The sequence below is a fragment of the Xenopus laevis genome, chromosome 4L, assembly GCF_017654675.1.
Source record: "Xenopus laevis strain J_2021 chromosome 4L, Xenopus_laevis_v10.1, whole genome shotgun sequence".
NCBI classification, from domain to species: Eukaryota; Metazoa; Chordata; class Amphibia; order Anura; family Pipidae; genus Xenopus; species Xenopus laevis.
In genome coordinates this window covers 116,798,357-116,819,605 of record NC_054377.1, presented here as the reverse complement: position 1 = coordinate 116,819,605, position 21,249 = coordinate 116,798,357, and the positions used below count along the sequence as shown (strand labels likewise).

At 38.8% G+C, this 21,249-nt stretch overlaps 2 protein-coding genes across 2 annotated transcripts in view; one reads left to right on the top strand and one right to left on the bottom strand.

The window, feature by feature from the left end:
- The window catches only part of lrrc52.L (leucine rich repeat containing 52 L homeolog), a 36,788-nt gene extending 32,117 nt beyond the window's left edge, over positions 1 to 4,671 (bottom strand). Inside the window, exon 1 of the mRNA XM_018258797.2 lies at positions 3,383 to 4,671. Within this exon, the coding sequence (XP_018114286.1) occupies positions 3,383 to 4,028 (646 nt within the window). The 5' untranslated portion in view covers positions 4,029 to 4,671. The remainder of the gene's footprint in view (positions 1 to 3,382) is intronic.
- A 9,106-nt stretch (positions 4,672 to 13,777) lies between these two features.
- LOC108714500 (coiled-coil domain-containing protein 190) lies at positions 13,778 to 21,249 on the top strand. Its single transcript, XM_018258795.2, has 4 exons — positions 13,778 to 14,054; positions 18,480 to 18,681; positions 19,146 to 19,272; positions 20,593 to 21,249. The coding sequence occupies exons 2-4, from the start codon at positions 18,492 to 18,494 to the stop codon at positions 21,230 to 21,232; spliced, it is 957 nt and encodes a 318-aa protein (XP_018114284.1). The 5' UTR covers positions 13,778 to 14,054; positions 18,480 to 18,491; the 3' UTR covers positions 21,233 to 21,249.

Sequence of the window (21,249 nt, the reverse complement as noted above, 5' to 3'; positions counted from 1 at the left end):
GTCAAATAAATGGGTGTGTGCTCCCCTTGCTTAGACAATGATTTCGAGCTAACTGTCTTTCAAAATAACCAACTACGACACAAAGCTGCATAAAGACAGACACAGCATTATGAAGGGAGTCTGTTATTTTACTGTATCTTTAAATACTACTTGCCCGTCAAAGCAACTGGCCGTGCAATCATTATTATAGTCCCAGGTGAAAAACCAAACTCATCTCTAACTACTGCTTGGTAAAATAGTTACCTTTCATTGAACTGGGGTGTGTGGTAGACCATGCCTTATGCATAGATAACTTGGCAGTTATTTAAAGGGGCCTGTCATACCCAGATTCCTGTGGTCTATTTACATTGGTTGTGTAAAGTCTAATAAACATGAATGTTGCCATTTCTTTCATAAGATGTGAACAAAGAACATGCAGACAGCACCTTCCTTGTCTCACCCACTCAGTATAACCAGCAGGGGACAGGGTGTGTCTTACAGGCAGACATTGCCAAATAAAATTTCACAAATGCAAATCTATAGCCTCAGTTTTTAAAGAAATTCAGTGCAATAGGCCAGGGGCAATTCTGGCTCCTGTGATGCCGCCCCCCTCTCCCCACTGCTCATACTTATCCTGCACCAGAGGGGATCCAGGGGGCCCACATCAATAGTGCACTAGTGAAGAGCAGGATTTCTGGTATATAATCTGGAAATTTGGCTCTTAAAGTTACCAGGTAACTTGCAGGGCAATGCTGTTCTCTGTGCCTCATGGCAGTAGGGATATTAAAGTAGTCACATAGCAGGTGCTGCTGAACTACAACTCCCAGCATGTGACATGAGGCGTACCATCATCTGCACAACAACAGACTGAATCTTGTTAGCAAAAAGATGAATAATAAAAAGATCAATTGCACCCACGATCAGGTGTAAATTATTGTTGATAATTTGCAAATATTTCTTCTCTCAAAGTCTTAATGAATCAAAACCCTGTGTTATACAATACTTTATTAGTCATTATGTCTTTCTGCAGTGTGAGTGTGGAGCATTCTACAATAAATGAGCCCCATGTCACTCTATAGTGTAAGTATGTAGCATTATACAGTAATGTTTGCCTATGTCTTGCTGCAATGTTAGCCTGGGGTATTATAAAGATAGTGACCCCTCTATGTCTCTTTGCAGTATGAGTCTAGGGGGCTATTGAGCCCTTGTCACTCTGCAATATGAATCTGAAGCAACAAGCAGTTCTTTAATCCCATATCACTTAACAATATTTGTCTAGTGACCTGAGCTAAAAACAAATTAATAGATTTTAGAGCATATGCTCTGCAAAAAAACTTTAATAAATCACTGTCCCAAGGTTTATTTAGCTAATTTCTCCTTCATTTACAATTTATCCTTCAGCCTAAAAGAAGGCATTGCAGACAGGTCTTCTTATTGCAACTCAAGAAATACAACTGCATTTTCCATGAAATGTATTGTCCTTACCATGACTAAAGCTCTTATAAACTTGCCAGCTGTTGCCTATTTATCTTAGTTAACTTTCCAGACAGGCTTTTTAGACAGTCTGTACAGAATTATAAGTAAGCCCATAAATAAATGTCCTTCAGCCAGTATTAGGCAATCGAAGATGTGCAGAAGGAAGCCTGTCCATAATTATCTGCTCCTGATTAGAAATTGCATGTTTTATATGACCTGGGTATTTTATAGTTTGAATTAAGAAACACAGACAAGAAAATATGAGGTTGGGGAAGCTTAATTTCCTCAGCAGACTGAAATGCCTGTTATACTGCTTCTATTTAATATAGTGATATGATTATTATGTAAACCCCAATGTACAATTTAACATGTTAGAAGCCCCAAGCATCTCTCTAGCAATTATCTGTAAAAGTAGTGCAAGACCTATGGGTCTCATAAACTCCAAGGTGATTGCTAATATACTTATGTCTTATATTACATGAATTTTAGATTTTAGCATTTATTGGTGCTTGTATTTACCTGGTGGTGGGCATAACTATCATCAGTCACTATGAATATATGTTGGAGACAAAATGCCTTTAATAAGACATTCATGCTCAGTGGGCTCTGAGCAGCTGTTGAGAAGCTAAGCTTAGGGGTTGTTGCAAATTATCAAGCAGAACATGAGGTTGTCCTGTAATATAAGATGATGCTACAAGGCTGATTATTAAATTCTGATGCTAGTTGCACTAGTTTCTGTGCTGTCATGTAATAATTATCTGTATTAAGTACTAATCAGCCTTATATTTATTTTTCACATTTCTCTTCTATGTGTTCTGTATATTGTGAGTGGGTCCCTAAGCCCAGTAAGTGACAGCAGCACAGAGCAGTGAATCAGCAGAAAAGAAGATGGGGAGCTACTGGGGCATCTTTGGAGACACAGATCTTTACTACTAAAGGGTTGTGGTTGCCATGGGCTGGTACAGAAGCCTAAAACATAATGTACAACATTTCTAACCTACTTCTTTAGTTAAGCTTTAGTTCTCCTTTAAAAAGCACTGATATGTTGCACAGAGCTTGTTTATTGTTTACAAAAATCCCTGCCCAGTGGAGTTCATAAGCCAAGACCCTTGTCTCGTTTATATGACAGACCTGGGTTTGTTTCATCTGAGAGTCAGCTACCAGTCTGTATGCTATTGGATAATGAGTGGAAACTGGAGTACCTGGAGTAAAATCTACGTAGGAACAGGGCCAACATGCAAAGCATACAAACTCAATTGCAGTGTGCATAGTGCAATTCTGGATTGGGTTGTGTCACTTCCAGAAGGTGTGTTTAAAACTGTATATGCATCCAATTCACTGAGCAGGAGACTAGTGCACCTACTGACTCAGCCTGCTCTAGGAACCTTGGAACTACCAACAGGTCCAGGGTGGCAGTAGCTCCAGGGTTCCCCAGCATCAATAGGTGAACCAATCATCAGATAAGGCAATATAGATGCATTTCCAACCATGGTAACTATAATTATAAGTTAATGCCAAGGATAACTGTCTAGTAATATATTAGTATAGTGTTGTCCAGCTCTAATCCCCCAAAAATATTTTTTGGGGAGTATGTAGACTCTCATCTGGTAAACTTAAAAATCACTTGCACCAAATACCAGTACACAGGTTGGTCAAGCAGTGACTACTTGCTGTTTCTCATTGCCGTTTACAGCAGGCTTGCCAGTACTATCTAAACATAGATGTTTGTACCTGTCCTTGAGCCGTGCAAGCAAAAGCTGTGTTCATTGGGTAATTCTTGTGGTGAAATCCAATATATGGCCTGTACGGGCACTGAGACCTGGACTGGACTCTCCTGGTTTATTCTGTTAATATGGCGTCATTTTCACAGATCTGTATAAAACATTAGAAAATTCTAACGATATGATACTTTTCATAGCAGACTCACCTATGAAGTAAACATCAGTCTCCATCACCCACTTGAGGAACTCTTTTAGAGGGCAGTAACAGTCCCAAGGACTAAAGCTGAGGCCTAGTGTTCGTAGACTTGGCAGTGAGCTCACTGTACTCACATCCAGATACGTCAGGGCTGTTCCGCTGAGGTCCAGGTGACGTAGCCCTGTATTGTTGGCAAAAGAGTCCTTCTCAATCTCTTGCAGGTTGGGGTTGTCTGAAAGCTTTAGAACTACGAGGTTGTTGAGAAGATAAAAAGTACTTGCAGTTATTTTAGAGATGTTGTTGTGACTCAGGTCCAGGTAAACCAAGGGCAAAGCAATGAACGTAGCCTCCAGAGAATCTCCCAGCATATTGCGGCTACAGTCCAAGTACACCAGGTCAATCAAGAGGTTTAGCTCCACAGAAGGAAGATAGGTGAGATTATTGCGAGTTAGAACCAGCTGCCTGGTGTCCATTGGGATTGCCGTGGGAAACTCTTCCATCTGCTTGTCCGTGCAGTTCACTATTAAGTGCTCACAGTGACATTCCTCTGTGCAACATTGGACTTGTCCCGCCAGCAGCCCGAAATTCATAATAAGAAGTAAAAAAATCTGACCATAGCAAAAAAACCAAGGACATGGATTTTGTTTATTATCCATGAATTTGGGAGGTCTTCAGCAAGCAAAGATGTAATTGACTATAAGGGTAACTGTCTGAACAAGGACCAGCCCTGTTTAAACAGCCCCATTTGACAAACAGTGATAGGAAAACTGCTGTCATGTCAGGCAATATTCATACCTCCTCCAATGTCTATGACTGTTATCCCCCTTTACTACAAGTCTCCCATTGCCCTCACTCTGCAGATCTCATTGACAGCCTTCTTTCTCTGTCTGGCTGTGAAAGTGCCACCGCTTAGATACTTTGAACTTGAAAGTGAATGCAGGCAGTTAAATAGCTGGCGCAGACACAGAAGGGGACACATCGTTCATAGTCACAGTGGTTGCCAGTTGACACCTATGTGACGTCAGCAGCTATTCTGAGACGGCCCTTTTTGCTGAAGCAGAAGAGTCCAGGCACAGCTGCTAGCGTGAGATGTGTGTTGTGTCTGCAAGGCATGTTACATACTAGTCTGTCAGGGGCTTTTGCACTGAGCGAAACCCTGACAGTTTGGCATGCAGCCTGCCTGGGAGTCACATTGACTATGCCTGGTATCAGATGCTCTGACAAGTTGCTGAGCTCTTTCTTCTCAAGTGCATTAGACTGTGCTTTCTCTTTGTGCTGATGCATTCCCCCCACAGCATTGTTACACAAACGGATGCACTCAATCTATTGTCAACAAATAGTCCGTCTTGGGTGCAGAAGCTACAGAACACTATGTCGGGCAGATACATTCTGTTGTCCTTCTAGATTTAGTGTTTTGGATTTAAATGTGAGTTTGCTTTTATACCTGACTGATTGTTGCTGTGATGTAGAAGTATTTTTTTACATGTTCAGGTGGATGATAAAATACATATTCTACTCCCAGTATATGCCCAGCTCCCAATAGGGTCACAAACCTGACTCCTGCTTTTCCAAAGGACTGTACATTTTATATGGATATGGGTTAGATGTGCAGAACGTCTTGTGCAGTCTAATACATGGACACATTTTATCTTGGATAACAAAAGGAATCCTCTCTGTTTTCTCTTTCCATGTGCCTCAGTAACCTCAATAACCTTCAATCAGCCATTTCAGGGACAGAAGTGCATGAAATAATATTCTGCATCGATGGCCAGAAATGAATAGCAATCCATAGAGCTGACCCAAGAGGAAGCGCAAATGATGCCGTTGCAGGCTGCAGAGAGTTCAGCAAGGTTACAGTGTCCCCACACATGTACTGCATCTGGAGCGTGGGGAGACCTGCGCTAAAATAGAACAGGAGAGGTATTTCTTTCATGGTAGCCATAGGCATCTAAAGTTTCAGGCTGTGTCCTTAACCCCTTGCAGGCATGGCAACTTAGCTCCATGTTATCAGTCAGTCCTGGCATATTAAAAGACTAATCACTGTTATTATTCAGGGGGTTATTTACTTAACTCCGAATGGCAAAAAGCCGAAAAATTTGTATTTTTTTAGTATAAAATCTGAATTTTTAGCAAAAAAAAAAAATCACAAATTTATTATGCCCCGAGCATGGAAAAAGTCGCAATCCGGCATCTTAGACCTGCCGAGGTTGCATATAAGTCAATGGGAGAAGTCCCAAAGATTTTTTGATCTGCACTGGGTTTCGTGCAATAATCCAGAGTTTTTTGGTGGAAATTTGTATTTTTCATGATTTTTTCCTCTAAAAAGTGTATTAATAAACAAGCTGAAGAAACCTGTGTGAATTTGGTCTGAGTTTTTTTCAGAAAATATTATAAGATAAGTTCTTATCTGTGCACTTAAAAAATGCTGAAACTGGGTGACTTCCTCCTCTATCCATGGAATTAGGTGACTTCTCTCATCCTGCTTATCCATAGCAGTGATATATTTAGGAAAGGGTTAAAATGGAGTCAGAAGCAAAAGCACATCATCGCTGCTGAATATTGTGTGGCACCTAAATGCCGGCAATGGCAGCTGCAGCATTTCATGGGGCTATAATTTAAACAGAACTGTTATATGATAACTAGCTCAGGCAAATCATATGCCAGCAATGCAATAGAACAAGCCATGAGTGAATTAGCATGTTACAAGAAGTATGTACTGTATATAGCAACTTAGCAAGGACATAGAAATCATAAGTATCCTATCTAGGGTTGCCACCTGGCCGGTGGCCAAATGATGGTTGATCCCAATGTTATTATAGGGAAAAAAGATAAATATATAGGAAGGCCTGTATTATTTTCCAGAAAAGGTGGCAAACCTAATCCTATCTTGAGATCAGAATAGGAAATAATGTTCACAGAAAAAACATATACAGGTAATGCTTGGGACCTGGGGCTTTCTGAATAAGGGAACTTTCCTTAATATTTTAAGTCTGCAAAAAATAATTTAAGCATTAAATAAACCCAATAGGATTTTTAATTAAGGTACTGATTTGTTATTATAGGAAATATGTTTGGAAATATGTTTGGAATGGGAACATTTTGAATTATCTAATTTAAATTGTGTCTATTTGCCATAATTCTGAGCTTTCTGGATAATGGGTTTCCGGATAACAGATCTAATACCTGTATGTACATATATATATATATACACTGTATCTTAGACAAATACATTATGACTATGCCTTAACGTAGCAGGTCATCCATGGTTTACAACAAAGAACAATGGAGCTATATTTCTTTATAACTGTGGTAGTAACAATCTTGATTTACTGTATATCCACCACTTCTCTAAAGGGCTATACGGTCAATTACAATATATTAAAAGGAAGGTTAGTCTAGGTCCCCTTTGCCCAAGTGTCATATCTACAGTAGACACAAGTTGTATTCTTTATTCAGGAAACCTGCACTTAGTAGGACCACTGTACTGACAAACAGGTCATGCAAATAAATTCTCCTTCTATACCAAATCATTGGCGGGGACAGGAACATTCCTGTAAATATTATAAGCATCGACAATGTTCCACTTTTAATAATATTATGTATTCATCACGCTAGACAAGAATATAACAGAGTGTGGGGTTTCAAGCTTGACTTTATTTAAACTGTCCACCAAGGACCTAGCTCAAGTTAATGTTTGCACTAATACAGCTGTAGGGTAACCACTAATAAAGAACTATTGTTTTATTTCTGTGTTTTGCCCATCACTCAACTATCACACAATTATCCGTAACACCATGACACTAGACTGCGGACTATGGTCTGTAGTCCTAAATTTTACAGGGCTATCGAGATAATTCCTAAACTGTATCATCAATCTAGTGATGTAAAAATATAAACTTCAATCCATATTTAGGTATCATAACTGCTTAAAGAGGTTGTTCATCTGTAAGTTAGCTTTTAGTATGTTCTAGAATGGCTAATTCTAAGCAACTTTTCAATTGGTCTTCATTATTTATTTTTTATAGTTTTTTTAAACATTTGTCTTCTTCTTCTGGCTCATTGCATCTTTCGAATGGGGGTCAGGGACCCCATCTAAAAACAAATGCTCTGTAAGGCTACAAATGTATTGTTATTGCTACTTTTATTACTCATCTATCTATTCAGTCCCTCTCCTATTCATATTCCATTCTCGTATTCAAATCAATACATGGTTGCTATGCTAATTTGGACCCCAGCAACCAGACTGCTGAAATTACACAAGAGCTTTTAAAAAGCTAAATAACTCAAAACCCACAAATAATAAAAAAAATGAAAACCAATTGCAAACTGTCTCAGAATATCACTCTCTACATCATACTAAAAATTAATTCAAAGGTGAACGACCCTTTTAAAGTGTTGCATACACAGATTAGCATATGCTTTTGTCGTGGACGAACCAATCCACACACATCATGAATAAAATAATAGCAGAGGCACCTACTGGTCAGAGTAGATAACTGAAATGCTTTTGCTCTGTGCATTATTTAAACTGAAACTTTAAAAGGTTTGTGTTATTTTACACCTGATTAATAGGGGTAAACGGGGTCCTATCTCTAACTCATTGCATGATATATATATATATATATAACATACCTCCCAACATTTTGGAAGTAAAAAGAGGGACAAAAATTTTGTTTCCGCATGTAGCGCAGCAATTTTTGACCACACCCCTTTCTGTGGCCACACCCCCTAATTACCATGTTTGTTTTACAAAATTTGGCAGGTTATGAAAGTTTGAAAATATTTCTCCTTATCTAAACTGTGTTTTTGTGTCTCAAAATTGTTACAAAGTATCTTATTTGCACCTGTGGCTGTTCTGGGCTCTCTGCTAAAAGCCAATTAAGTGAGAAACTTTGTTTCTTTTTCTGGCTGTTCAGTGCAGAGAAAAGAGGGACTTTCCAGTACAAATGAGGGACTGCGGGTTGAGCTGTCAAAAGAGGGACTGCCCCTCCGAAAAAGGGACAGTTGGGAGGTATGATATAACCTTGAGCGTAATGAACTTGCTGTAACTAATTGCTGGAGCATGATAATACAAAGGATGTCTACATTTCAGATTGACAGTGATCAATCATGCCAAAATTGCAGTGATCATTTAACTGGTTTACCATGGGGACGGCTGGCTACTATTAGCACCTGTATGTGGCCTGTCTGAACATGCCCAAAGTGGAATTAGTAAAACAAGCACACAAAAGCTCTGTTCCTCAGCATTACAAGTGCTTATTCAAATAATGTCTATAAGGAAATGCTGTGGCTGTGCTACTAATTATTATTGTGTCGGCCGCAGATTGTTTCTGCTTTTAACTTTACTTGGTTTCCCCAAGCAAATAAATGCACACTGCCTTTAAATTTTCCTTTCATTAAACAAAATATCCATAATTATCCCCGCCACATAATAAAAAATGTAAATATTATGCCTTTTTGCCTAATTCTTACTGTACTCAGCAATCATTGTAGCCTTTACTAAGCCAAGTTATTACCGTCATGCCCCACAGGAAGTATGTTAGTAAGGAATGACAAGTAGGAATGACAATTAGCCTATTGACACTATACATATATATAGTGTCACACGGACACGATTGTAATTGAAAAATATTAAATATTTATTCACATATTTATGGTTTTATGGAAATACAAAGATATGCACTTATGCACGATTGAAATATATATACAATGGAGATGTAATTGCTTTTTATATATATATATATATATACACTTGATATTTAATTGTAACACATGATTTACTTGACATTTAATTGTAACACATGATTCACATTGAAATGTTGATTGAAAGAGGGCACTGATTGGTTTGCAATTGAGCACTTTTTTTATTTAATGTGTTTTTAGAAAGTTTTTTGTATCATCCTTGAAAAAGGTCCTAAGGTAGACCAAAACGTCGGTTTGATACCAAGACAACAATAAAGAATATTACGTTTTAAGCAAAGGGAGTGCTGGTCCATTGGTAATTGATATATATAAATATATATATATATATATATATATATATATATATATATATATATATATATATATATATATATATATATATACACAGTGGTGTGAAAAACTATTTGCCCCCTTCCTGATTTCTTATTCTTTTGCATGTTTGTCACACAAAATGTTTCTGATCATCAAACACATTTAACTATTAGTCAAAGATAACACAAGTAAACACAAAATGCAGTTTTTAAATGAGGGTTTTTATTATTTAGGGAGATAAGAAATCCAAACCTGTGTGAAAAATTAATTGCCCCCTGAACCTAATAACTGGTTGGGCCACCCTTAGCAGCAATAACTGCAATCAAGCGTTTGCGATAACTTGCAACGAGTCTTTTACAGCACTCTGGAGGAATTTTGGCCCACTCATCTTTGCAGAATTGTTGTAATTCAGCTTTATTTGAGGGTTTTCTAGCATGAACCGCCTTTTTAAGGTCATGCCACAACATCTCAATAGGATTCAGGTCAGGACTTTGACTAGGCCTCTCCAAAGTCTTCATTTTGTTTTTCTTCAGCCATTCAGAGGTGGATTTGCTGGTGTGTTTTGGGTCATTGTCCTGCTGCAGCACCCAAGATCGCTTCAGCTTGAGTTGACGAACAGATGGCCGGACATTCTCCTTCAGGATTTTTTGGTAGACAGTAGAATTCATGGTTCCATCTATCACAGCAAGTCTTCCAGGTCCTGAAGCAGCAAAACAACCCCAGACCATCACACTACCACCACCATATTTTAAATATAATATTCAGAGCAAGCTCACCGAATTTCTTTGTTGGCTTCTTCCACAGGTATTCTGTGTGTAATACCCAATAGTTCAATGCATTCAGTAGTTGTGGAACAAATCCAGGGCAGCAACTTGTCTGCAAAGTTCTTTATTGGGATAATGAGTAACTCATTATCCCAATAAAGAACTTTGCAGACAAGTTGCTGCCCTGGATTTGTTCCACAACTACTGAATGCATTGAACCACCATATTTTACTGTTGGTATGATGTTCTTTTTCTGAAATGCTGTGTTACTTTTACGCCAGATGTAACGGGACGCACACCTTCCAAAAAGTTCAACTTTTGTCTCGTCGGTCCACAAGGTATTTTCCCAAAAGTCTTGGCAATCATTGAGATGTTTTTTAGCAAAATTGAGACGAGCCTTAATGTTCTTTTTGCTTAAAAGTGGTTTGCGCCTTGGAAATGTGCCATGCAGGCCGTTTTTGCCCAGTCTCTTTCTTATGGTGGAGTCGTGAACACTGACCTTAATTGAGGCAAGTGAGGCCTGCAGTTCTTTAGATGTTGTCCTGGGGTCTTTTGTGGCCTCTCGGATGAGTTGTCTCTGCGCTCTTGGGGTAATTTTGGTCGGCCGGCCACTCCTGGGAAGGTATACCACTGTTCCATATTTTTCCCATTTGTGGATAATGGCTCTCACTGTGGTTCGCTGGAGTCCCAAAGCTTTAGAAGTGGCTTTATAACCTTTGAAATTGAACTCAGGTGTGATAAACCACAGTTAAGTTATTTTTTAACAAGGGGGGCAATCACTTTTTCACACAGGCCCATGTAGATTTGGAGTTTTTTTTCTCCCTTAATAACGTAAACCTTCATTTAAAAACTGCATTTTGTGTTCAATTATGTTATCTTTGACTAATACCGTATATACTCGCGTATAAGCCGAGTTTTTCAGCACCCAAAATGTGCTGAAAAACTCAACCTCGGCTTATACGCGGGTCATACCTTAGATACGCTCCTTCCGCGGCCCCAGCAGGACTGTCTGTGACTGACTGTCACGATCGCCGCCCGGAGCAGGTCCAGGAGCTCCGGGCGGCGCGTCCTTCCCTGCCGACGTTCGCTCCCAAAATGACAGACAGACAGTCCTGCTGGGGCCGCGGAAGGAGCGTATAGCCGAGAAGGAATAAGAGGGAACATTAGGTGGGCCCCCAGGGCCTCGTCAGCCCAGATCCACTCCTGCGGCTGGCAGAGCTGCTTCTTGCCTTCACTCCTTCCTGACCTCCCCCACTCAATAGCAGCTGTAATACACATGAAGAAGGTAAGCACTGGGGGAGAAGGGGGGACAGAGGGGAATTTGTGGCTGGGGGCCCCGTGCGGGTGGTGGGGAGGTAGTGTGCAGCCTCTGATTCCATAGTTTTCTGTTCCATAGTTTTTGTTACTCCTTTTTCTCAAAATTGTCTACAAACTTCTCAATATGATTTTATCTGTTAAATCATTTCTTTTAAATGTAAAAATGAGCTGACTTTTATGTCTCGATATTCACATTTTGAAATCTGACATGGGGCCCCTAGGCTTATACACGAGTCAATACATTTTTCCAGTTTTCTTAGGTAAATTAGGTACCTCGGCTTATACACGGGTCGGCTTATACACGAGTATATACGGTAGTTAATGGTTTTTGATGAGCAGAAACATTTAAGTTTGACAAACATGCAAAAGAATAAGAAATCAGGAAGGGGGCAAATAGTTTTCACACCACTGTGTGTGTATATATATATATATATATATATATATATATATATATATATATATATATATATATATATATATATATATATATATATATATTCTTTGTAATAATAAAACAGTACCTTGTACTTGATCCAAACTAAGATATAATTAATCCTTATTGGAAGCAAACCCAGCCTATTGGATTTATTTAACGTTTACATGATTTTTTAATGTATGAAAATTCAAATAAAGGAAAACCCCAGGTCCCAAGAATTATAGATACCAGGTCCCATACCTGTACATGAAAGAATTCTGTTCTGATTTATTCACCTTTAAATAACTGACAAATGAATATGTAATAATCTCCACATCCCAAACATGTAACAAACTCCAAATCCCAGAATCAGGCACAACTCCCATGATGTTCAGTGAAATGCAATTCACATCAATTCCAAAAACAAGCAATAATTAATCCTTTATGTGTCTAAAAATAGTGTCCATAGTCCAAATCTTTATAAGGTGAGCTACAAGGAAATATCCATCCTAAATCCAGTCGTTATATTGTGAAATCCAAACAAGCACAGTTAAATAAATATCAAACTATTATCAAACTAAAATGTTTGTATAATTTTATTTATTTATAGTGACAATATTTGCTCTTATCTTGGGCCTGAATGTCTATATTTTAAGAATATCAATCACCCAAGGTCAGGGGCTGTCAAAGAGAAAAAAAAAAGACTTAGGGAATGGTAGAAATTTGCATTTAAAGGATAATTTATAATTATAAAAATAATTACATTGTATAGGATATGGAGAATGTAGATAAGAGACTTACAGTAGCTACAGATTTAGATCACCACGTTTTAAAGGGGTTGTTCACCATTAAATTAACTTTTAGTATGACATAAAGAGCAACATTCCGAGACTATTTGCAACTGGCTTTCATTTTTTATTATTTGAGGGGTTTGCGCTATTTAGCAGCTCTCTAGTTTGCAATGTCAACAATCTGGTTGCTAGGGTCTAAACGACCCTAGAAACTATGCATTGATTTGAATAAGAGACTGGAATATGAATAGGAGAGGCCTGAATAGAAAGACGAGTAATAAAAAGTAAAAATAACAATAAAGTGAAGCCTTACAGAGCAATTGTTTTTAGGTGGGGTCAGTGCCCTCCATTTGAAAGCTGGAATAGTTAAAAAACTATTAAAAAAAAACAATTGAAAAGTTGCTTAGAATTAGCCATCTTATAAAGTTAACTTAAGGGTAAGGGCACACCTGGCGATTCGGGGAGATTTAGTTGCCTGGCGACTAATCGCCTCTTCTTTGGGGGCGACTAATCTCCCCGAAGGCTTCCCCCTGTCTTCCGCCGGCTATAATGAAAAATCGCCTATGTAAGGCAACTGTGGGCGACTTCGGAAAACGAAGTGATGCGTATGCCATGCCGCAGGCGATTTTTCATTATAGCAGGCGGAAGACAGGGGGAAGCCTTCGGGGAGATTAGTCGCCCCAAAGAAGAGGCGAATAGTCGCCAGGCAACTAAATCTCCCTAAATCGCCGGGTGTGCCCTTACCCTAAAGGTGAAACATCCCTTTAAGCAGAACCAGGAATAATGGCAATCAAATGACAATTGGTTTTAGACAGAGTTAACGTGTCTTAATCCTTTTCCTGGCATTGAGGTTATCATTGCAGAGTCTGATCTTGTTGATCTGATGATAAGGTTAATATATGAATAGATGCTTGTTGTTGTGCATGCGGCCAGTACAATAACAATGTTTGAAGGGTGACACCATGTAATTTGAATCCTGCATATAAACCTGCATATTTGCACTTCATTGTTTCTCCAGTGGTAACTATAGAGCCCTGGCCGGCCCCTGCCTTTAGATATTGCCTCCTCTCCCAGCAGCAGAAACAGCATGTATTATGCAGCCTGTCAGCTAGGCAGTAAAGCATTCAGTGAGGAATGTGCAGAATTGCTGAGAACCAGCACCTAGTCATCCTGGAGCTCCGCAGCTATTCCAGTGTTAGCACTAACTGAGCAGGACTTCATAGCACTGGGCTACTTAGCCAAACAGCAAGCACTGGCGAGTCAGACTCCCCATCAACTACTGATTGTCAAGACTAAACCAGAATGAACATTTCTCTATAACTAACACCTTACTGTCCACAGCCATTTATTCCAGGTTCTTTGGTTAACAATAACCTCGAGGTAAGTAGCACCAACCTACATTCTGTATTAATGGACAATGCTAAACATTACAATCCAATGGATTTGTGCATGGAATTTGCATGTGCTCCCGTGTATGTGTGGGTTTCCCCCTGACTCCACATACATACAGGCTGGTAAATCTGCCATAGTGTGTGAGAGATTCGCCTTTATGCAGGTGCACTTATTGTTATTTTATAATACAGGTATTGGATTCATTATCCAGAAAGCTCTGAGTTATGAAAAGACTCCATTTTATCCATATTTTAAAAACGATTTCCCTTTTCTCTGTAATAATAAAACAGGACAGTGTACTTGATCCAAACTAAGGTATTATTAATCCGTATTGGAAGCAAACCCAGCCTATTGGGTTTATTTAATGTTTACATGATTTTTTTATGTATGAAAATCCAAATTACGGAAAACCCCAAGTCCCAAGAACCAGGTCCCATGCCTGTACATGAAAGAATTGTGTTCAGATTTATTCACCTTTCATTAAATGTTCGGCATGCTGCAGATGAATCTATTATAACTGGCTAGTTGGTCCTTTTATTTTATGGATTTTGAATGATAGGCTTTGCTCTTCTACCTCTTTCTTACCTGAAACTGACTATTCTGGATGACCCAGGCAGCATATTGGCTGTACCTTTTATTGCTTGTGGATCTGTTCAGACCCTCTACTATGTTTCTTCTTTTCTGACTGCTTAACTGCTCCCTGGTTGCTAGGGTAATTAAACCTTAGCAACCAGATAACTGTTAAAATTCCACAGCTGGTAGCTACACAACAAAATATGTAAATAACCCCAAACCATAAAAAATAAACGAATTTACTACATCGATGGATGCAAGAGGAAAATATTTCTATCGATTACACAGCACTTGCATTTAGGGCACTCCTGCAGTCTGCACATGTATTAGATTAAAGAGGCAGTCCCATTGGCTCTGTTGCACCTTGCGCCTGCTGGTGTTCCCTTACTTGTGCACATAAATGAGGCAAAACTTAGGGGGTGGGATAGGGGCAGCCATGTGCAATCTGCAGCCCACCCCTCACAAATACAGAACTTCTAAATGTGTGAATCATTGGAGAGGTGCAGGTCTTTACACATTCTTGAGCACAAAGGTCTGTTTCTGAGGTGCTCATTTTGGAGCAGGGTGCTAAAGTGCAAGAAATATGACAGTTTGTGCCCATTATTTGAACTTTGAACCACAATCTACACTTAATAAATAAGTCCTATTGTATAAAGCAACTGTAACAATGTACATCTACTCCAGTGAAACAGTATATAAATAATAATAAAAAGGTAAAGTACACAGTTGATTAACAATTTATTTGTCCACAATTTATTTTATTATTTATTGACTGTAGTAACTAACATTGTAAATTTTAACAACACCTTCCCTAGATCATACTATATACTGTGTGAAACAAGTGAGACACATATAAAGCCCCACCTGCTGAGTGAAGGTGGAATTGCTATGTGTATTTTTTACAGCACCAGTTCTCTTGTCCTTATAGAATAGTAAGTAGATAACACATTCTAACTGCTAAATGTCATCTCAGCATTACTAAAGATTAAGTACACTGTAATTATCCATTTGCAAAAAAACAAAACTGGAGCGAATATTCTGGGCACATACAATGTCACCAATGTCAGCCATAAGCAAATTGATAAATATGGGGAAAAACACAAAATAACCATTTCAGCAGATAACATTTAGCAGCTGGCAAACCTGTTTGTTTCCCTTTGACAGTGTGATCAATGAGTTAAATGAAGAAATACAACTACAATGAGATTTAAGCAAGGTGGCTGTGTACTGATAATATGAACTGCATTATCATGGGGCAACATTCCCACTAAGTGTCTAAATGGGCATTTTATATGTTTGAAATGGAACTACTGCTTGAATATCTGCTGCAGTACTGACAGATTAGTGTCTTTAGGAACCTAAGCAAGGCAAGCAACATGGCAACTCATGTTTATGAAGTTATACAAAAAAGAGAAAAACGCTCCGACGAGGATCATATTATCCATCAAAACCATATATGACACTTGGAGATCAGTAGCTGCTACATCTAGATTGCTAGAAATTGGTCTTTATTGTGTATACTGTAGTATCCACTGAAAAACATTTCTTCCACAAAATGCAAATACCATATTCTCAGAAGTGTGGCAAGTTAGGGACCTGTTATCCAGAATGCTCAGAACCTGGGGTATTTTGGATAAGGTATCTTTCGGTAATTTGAATCTTGTCTACTAGAAAATCATTTAAACATCAAATAAACCCAATAGGCTGGTTTTGCTTCCAATAAGGATTATTTGTTTCGTTTGGATCAAGTATAAGAAATTGGTTTATTATTAGAGAAAAAGGAAATATTATTAAAAAATGTGGATTATTTTGATAAAATAGAGTCTATGGTTAGCAGGTTTTTGGATAAAGGATCCCATACCTGTAGCTGCCTTAGAGCTTTGACATACATCAATTCAATACAATATCCAATAATTACTGGACGGGTTCAGGCATTTGTATAGTAGAGATAATACTTCCATTAAAATGTTAATAGTCAAGGAAACCGAAAAGTGAATATGTGATATACTGCACTGGTACTTCTTATGTTTTGGGTAGCCAAGGATGAGTATAACAGTGCTTTATTAGCAGAGTCATGCAGGCATTACACAACAGTAACTTTCACTTTTAAGCTGTATGAAGTATGCACATTATAAGTCTGGGCACAGTGACATCTACAGGCCATTTGTATAAACACCACAGTACTGTGTACACACACACTTGTATGACATGAAAAGCATTCTTTTTTTTTAGTGAATAAAGCTTATCTGTGTGATATATACGTCTCTTTGATAGAGTTGAAATATTCTAGATAGGGGAGCCTAACCCAAGGGTGGGATTGGGGTGAATGCTGATTTAATGCTCTGAACCTATAGTAGGGTGGCTATTATGATAATGTTTTCATATGTAACTGTAACTTTGTTAGGAACTTAAAGGTTCTTGGACTCAAATAGTCTGTATCTCTGTTTAACCAAGTCCCTCCCTGTCTCTAATTGCTGACTCACCTGACTGTGTTTCAGTCTTATGGATAAGGAGAAGAGCACTATGCAGGGGGGTTAACTAAGAGGAGGATGTTGCCCTCTGTAAGAGCCAGTGTTAGAGAGTGTTAGATCCAGATGTTTAAAGACTGTTAGAATAAGCATATCAATAATATTCCGTGACCACAAATGTGGATTTTACTGGCTTGGGTCACAGGTCAATCTGCTTAAATTCCACACACCCAGTTGGCAGAGCCATATTTGTAATTGTGGGCAGGAAAAAATACACATATACGGTATTAATGGCATGTGCATCTGAATACAGTCACTAATTCAGCAACATCTCAAAAAGTAATAGATCAAGTTAGAGAGACACTATCCTGGATCCCTTCAGATCTGCATTTGTCTTGTCCATGACCATTCAGCCCCAGCCTGCCGCCAGACTTGTTGAAAAAGACTTCAGGCAGCCAAATCATCATGTAGAAGGAATCCATGGGGCACAGATGTACTACACGATCTGTTACCGTATATTCACCAACCATGTGTCAGGTCCCTTCTTATCAATGTACTAAGCTGCTATTTATTAGAGCTGGAGGGCCTCCCATCTCACTTCCCTATCACAGGGACATGGTTGAAGTTCCTGAAGTTCCTAGTGCAGTGATCCCCAACCAGAAGCTCGTGAGCAACAAGTTGCTCACCAACCCCTTGGATGTTGCTCTCAGTGGCCTCAAAGCAGGAGCTTATTTTTGAATTTCAGGCTTGGAGGCAAGTTTTGGTTGCATAAAAACCAGGTATCCTGCCAAATAGAGACTCCTGTAGACTTCCAATCCACAAAGGGGCTACCAATAGCCAATCACAACCCTTATTGACACCACCCAGTAACATTTTTCATGCTTGTGTTGCTCCCCATATCTTTTTATATCTGAATGTTGCTCTCGAGTTAAAAAGGTTGGGGACCCCTGCCAGTTTTAGCCACTAATGTGTTCTTCCCATTTTAATACAGGTATGAGATTCATTATCCAGAAATTTCCAAATTTCAGGAAGATCGTCTCCCATAGGCTCCATTTTATCTAAATAATCCAACATTTTAAAAATGATTTCCTTTTTCTCTGTAATAATAAAACAGTAACTTGTACTTGATCCTAACTAAGATACACTTAATCCTAATTGGAAGCATAACCAGCTTATTGGGTTTATTTAATGTTTAAATGATTTTCTAGTAGACTTAAGATATGAAGATCCAAATTACAGAAAGATCCCTTATCCTTAAAACCCCAGGTCTCAAACATTCTGGATAATAGGTACCATACCTGTAACTGCTTGTTGTATTGTTATGTATGTTACATATTGTAAATAACCTCACTATGTGCTCTTTTCCTTGTAGCCACGTGAAGCAATGCAACGCTCAAAACGTCTTGCTATTAATGCAGACAAGCAGTGGGAGGTGGATAGGCGGGGTGCTAAACGGGCAGAAGCCAGGCTTACCAATGGTATTCATGAAATCGAAGAAGCCCAACTGTACCATGTCAACAACATGATAAAGGAGCAGAAACGCATCCAAATGGATCTCATGAGAATCAAAGAAGGTGCGCCTCTGCTAATAGATCAGCAGAACTCATGGTTGGCAGAGGGGTAACCAATGGAATTAGGGACTGGGGTACCAGGGTATTGCATGACTACTGTCTAACATGAGACCTTGACAATTATACAATTGCTTGATTTGGAGGATTTTTGTTAAATTGTAATTGCTATGCTTTCTATTCGTGCCCTCTTTCCTTCATCTTCCATTTTTTTAAATTGGTTGCTAAGATCGTAGACCCTAATAAATCCACAGCAAAATGAAATACCAAAATGGAGAGCTGAGGAACAAAACCATAGAATGCCATTGTCTGCATTACCTAAAAAGTTCAATTCAAAGTGAACTTCACCTTCCCTCTAATACTGCAATGCAATATTTATTTGCCTATGAAATGGGTATTTATATATTTAGTGCAGTGTCTCCTTGTTAAATTGCCCCCTGAGCTGTGATATTATTTACCTTGATTTCCAGCATCCAAGAAGACTCCTGGCAATCCTAGAAGCAAACACCCTGACTATAGCACTGGCAGAGTACCCCAGCATCCATCCAGCAATGGTGGCAGGAGACAAAATCCTGTCCCTGGCATAGTAGGCGGAAGGTAAGGAACAATGAATGGCAGATTACTAATGCTGAAGGATAGTGATGGGCGAATTTGGGGCGTTTCGCTGAAAAATTTGCGAATTTCCCTCGAAATTTGCGAAACTGCGTTTTTGACGCCGACGTCCGTTTTTTGACACCAGCGAATTTTCGCGTCGGTTTCACGAAATCGCAGGAATTCGCCGCAAATTCGAACCTGGGGAATAAATTCGCCCATCATTACTGCTGGAGGCACTGGATAGTGGTGTTATGTAAATACAGCTAGGGAGATCTAGTATCCAGAAACCAGTTGTATAAAATGCAGCAGTGCCATTTCCCCAGGCACCAACACTTTTCTTACGAGTAGTGCCGGCCCAACATGGACGCCATATATATATATATATATATATATATATATATATATATATATATATATATATATATATATATATATATATATACATATATTTCCACCATCCCATGTACAAATTGGCATAGAATGGGGCAAATTTTGCTCCCATCGCAGTGCCTTGTCTCTGTAAGTAATATTGGTTGTCAAAAAGGAAAAACTTGTGTGTCGTGTAAAGTAAATGTAAAGTTGTAGCCCACAGTGGCAGTGAACATATTACAAATAATGATGAATATAGGATGAGTATAATCACCATCCATGATTGGGATAATAAGTAAACCCATACATAAATGGAGGTTAATCAAGCCAAATTTTAGATTCAGCGCTCCACAAACTAATTCCAGTCAATTTCAGGCTAGACATGACATGACTGATTGTAATGCATTTAATAATTTTAGGAAGGCCCAGGTTTTCCCTGCTCTAATAGCTTCTTTTGCAAAGCGGTCAAATATGTCTGTTACACTGAAGACGAAAAAAATATTACAGTGCAATATAATGACCTTATGGAAGTTTGGTATACAGGTATAGGATCCCTTATCCGGAAACCCGATATCCAAAATGCTCCGAATTATGGACTCTATTTTATCCAAATAATCCAATTTCTTAAAAATGATTTCCTTTTTCTCTGTAATAATAAAACAGTAGCTTGTAATTGATCCCAGCTAAGATATAATTAATCCTTATTTGAAGCAAAACCAGACTATTGGGTTTATTTAAGTTTAAATGAATTTCTAGTAGAATTAAGGCATGAAGATCCAAATTATTGAAAGATCCATTATCCGGAAAACCCCAGGTCCGAGCATTCTGGATAACAGGTCCCATACCTGTATAAATATCCCTACGTAATCCTCAACTAGGTAATAGACAGTTCCAGTAAAAGGTAAACTTTGATTACTTAGTAAAAACATATATTATCCCTTTTTCTGTTTTTAGCACAGTTAAAAAGCCAGAGCCTATGACAGCAGGGCCAGTGATGGCATCTGGCTCATCTATGACTCTACAGAATCGTATAAATGACTTCATGGATGGTGTTAACAGCAGGGGGGCAAAGATGGGGTCTTCATCTATCCCTAGACCAGAGTCTGAGTCCAGCTCTACAGAAGATAACATGAGTGCAGTAAATAATATTAAGAGACTGAGTATCTCTGAGAATCCCACAGCGATGGAAGAATTTGTCTCCAACAATGAGGAGCAAGGCTCATCTTATGGCATCCATACAGAGGCTAATGAAAGCACAGTAGGAACTGTTCACAAATCTTCAGGTGTTGTTCCTCAAAGACTGGGACATACCAACACTCAATCTGTTGGACAAAGGAGGGGTTCTCTGTTTAAAGAAAACCTAGTTTTTGACAAGGAAGTTTATGCCCCAGATGGAAGTCTACGCACCATACATACAATGCCTGACCTCAATAAATCTCTGGAAGAAGCTAGAAATGCCAGATATATTCGTTACAGGCACAGGCCTGACTTTGAGCAAGAGCTGAGTGTTCAAGATATATTCCAAAAGGATCAAGGTGGAAACCCTCATGTCAACTCATCTAAAGGAAATGCCGGCAATGTTAGGAAAAAATAAATTTTCACCAAAATCAA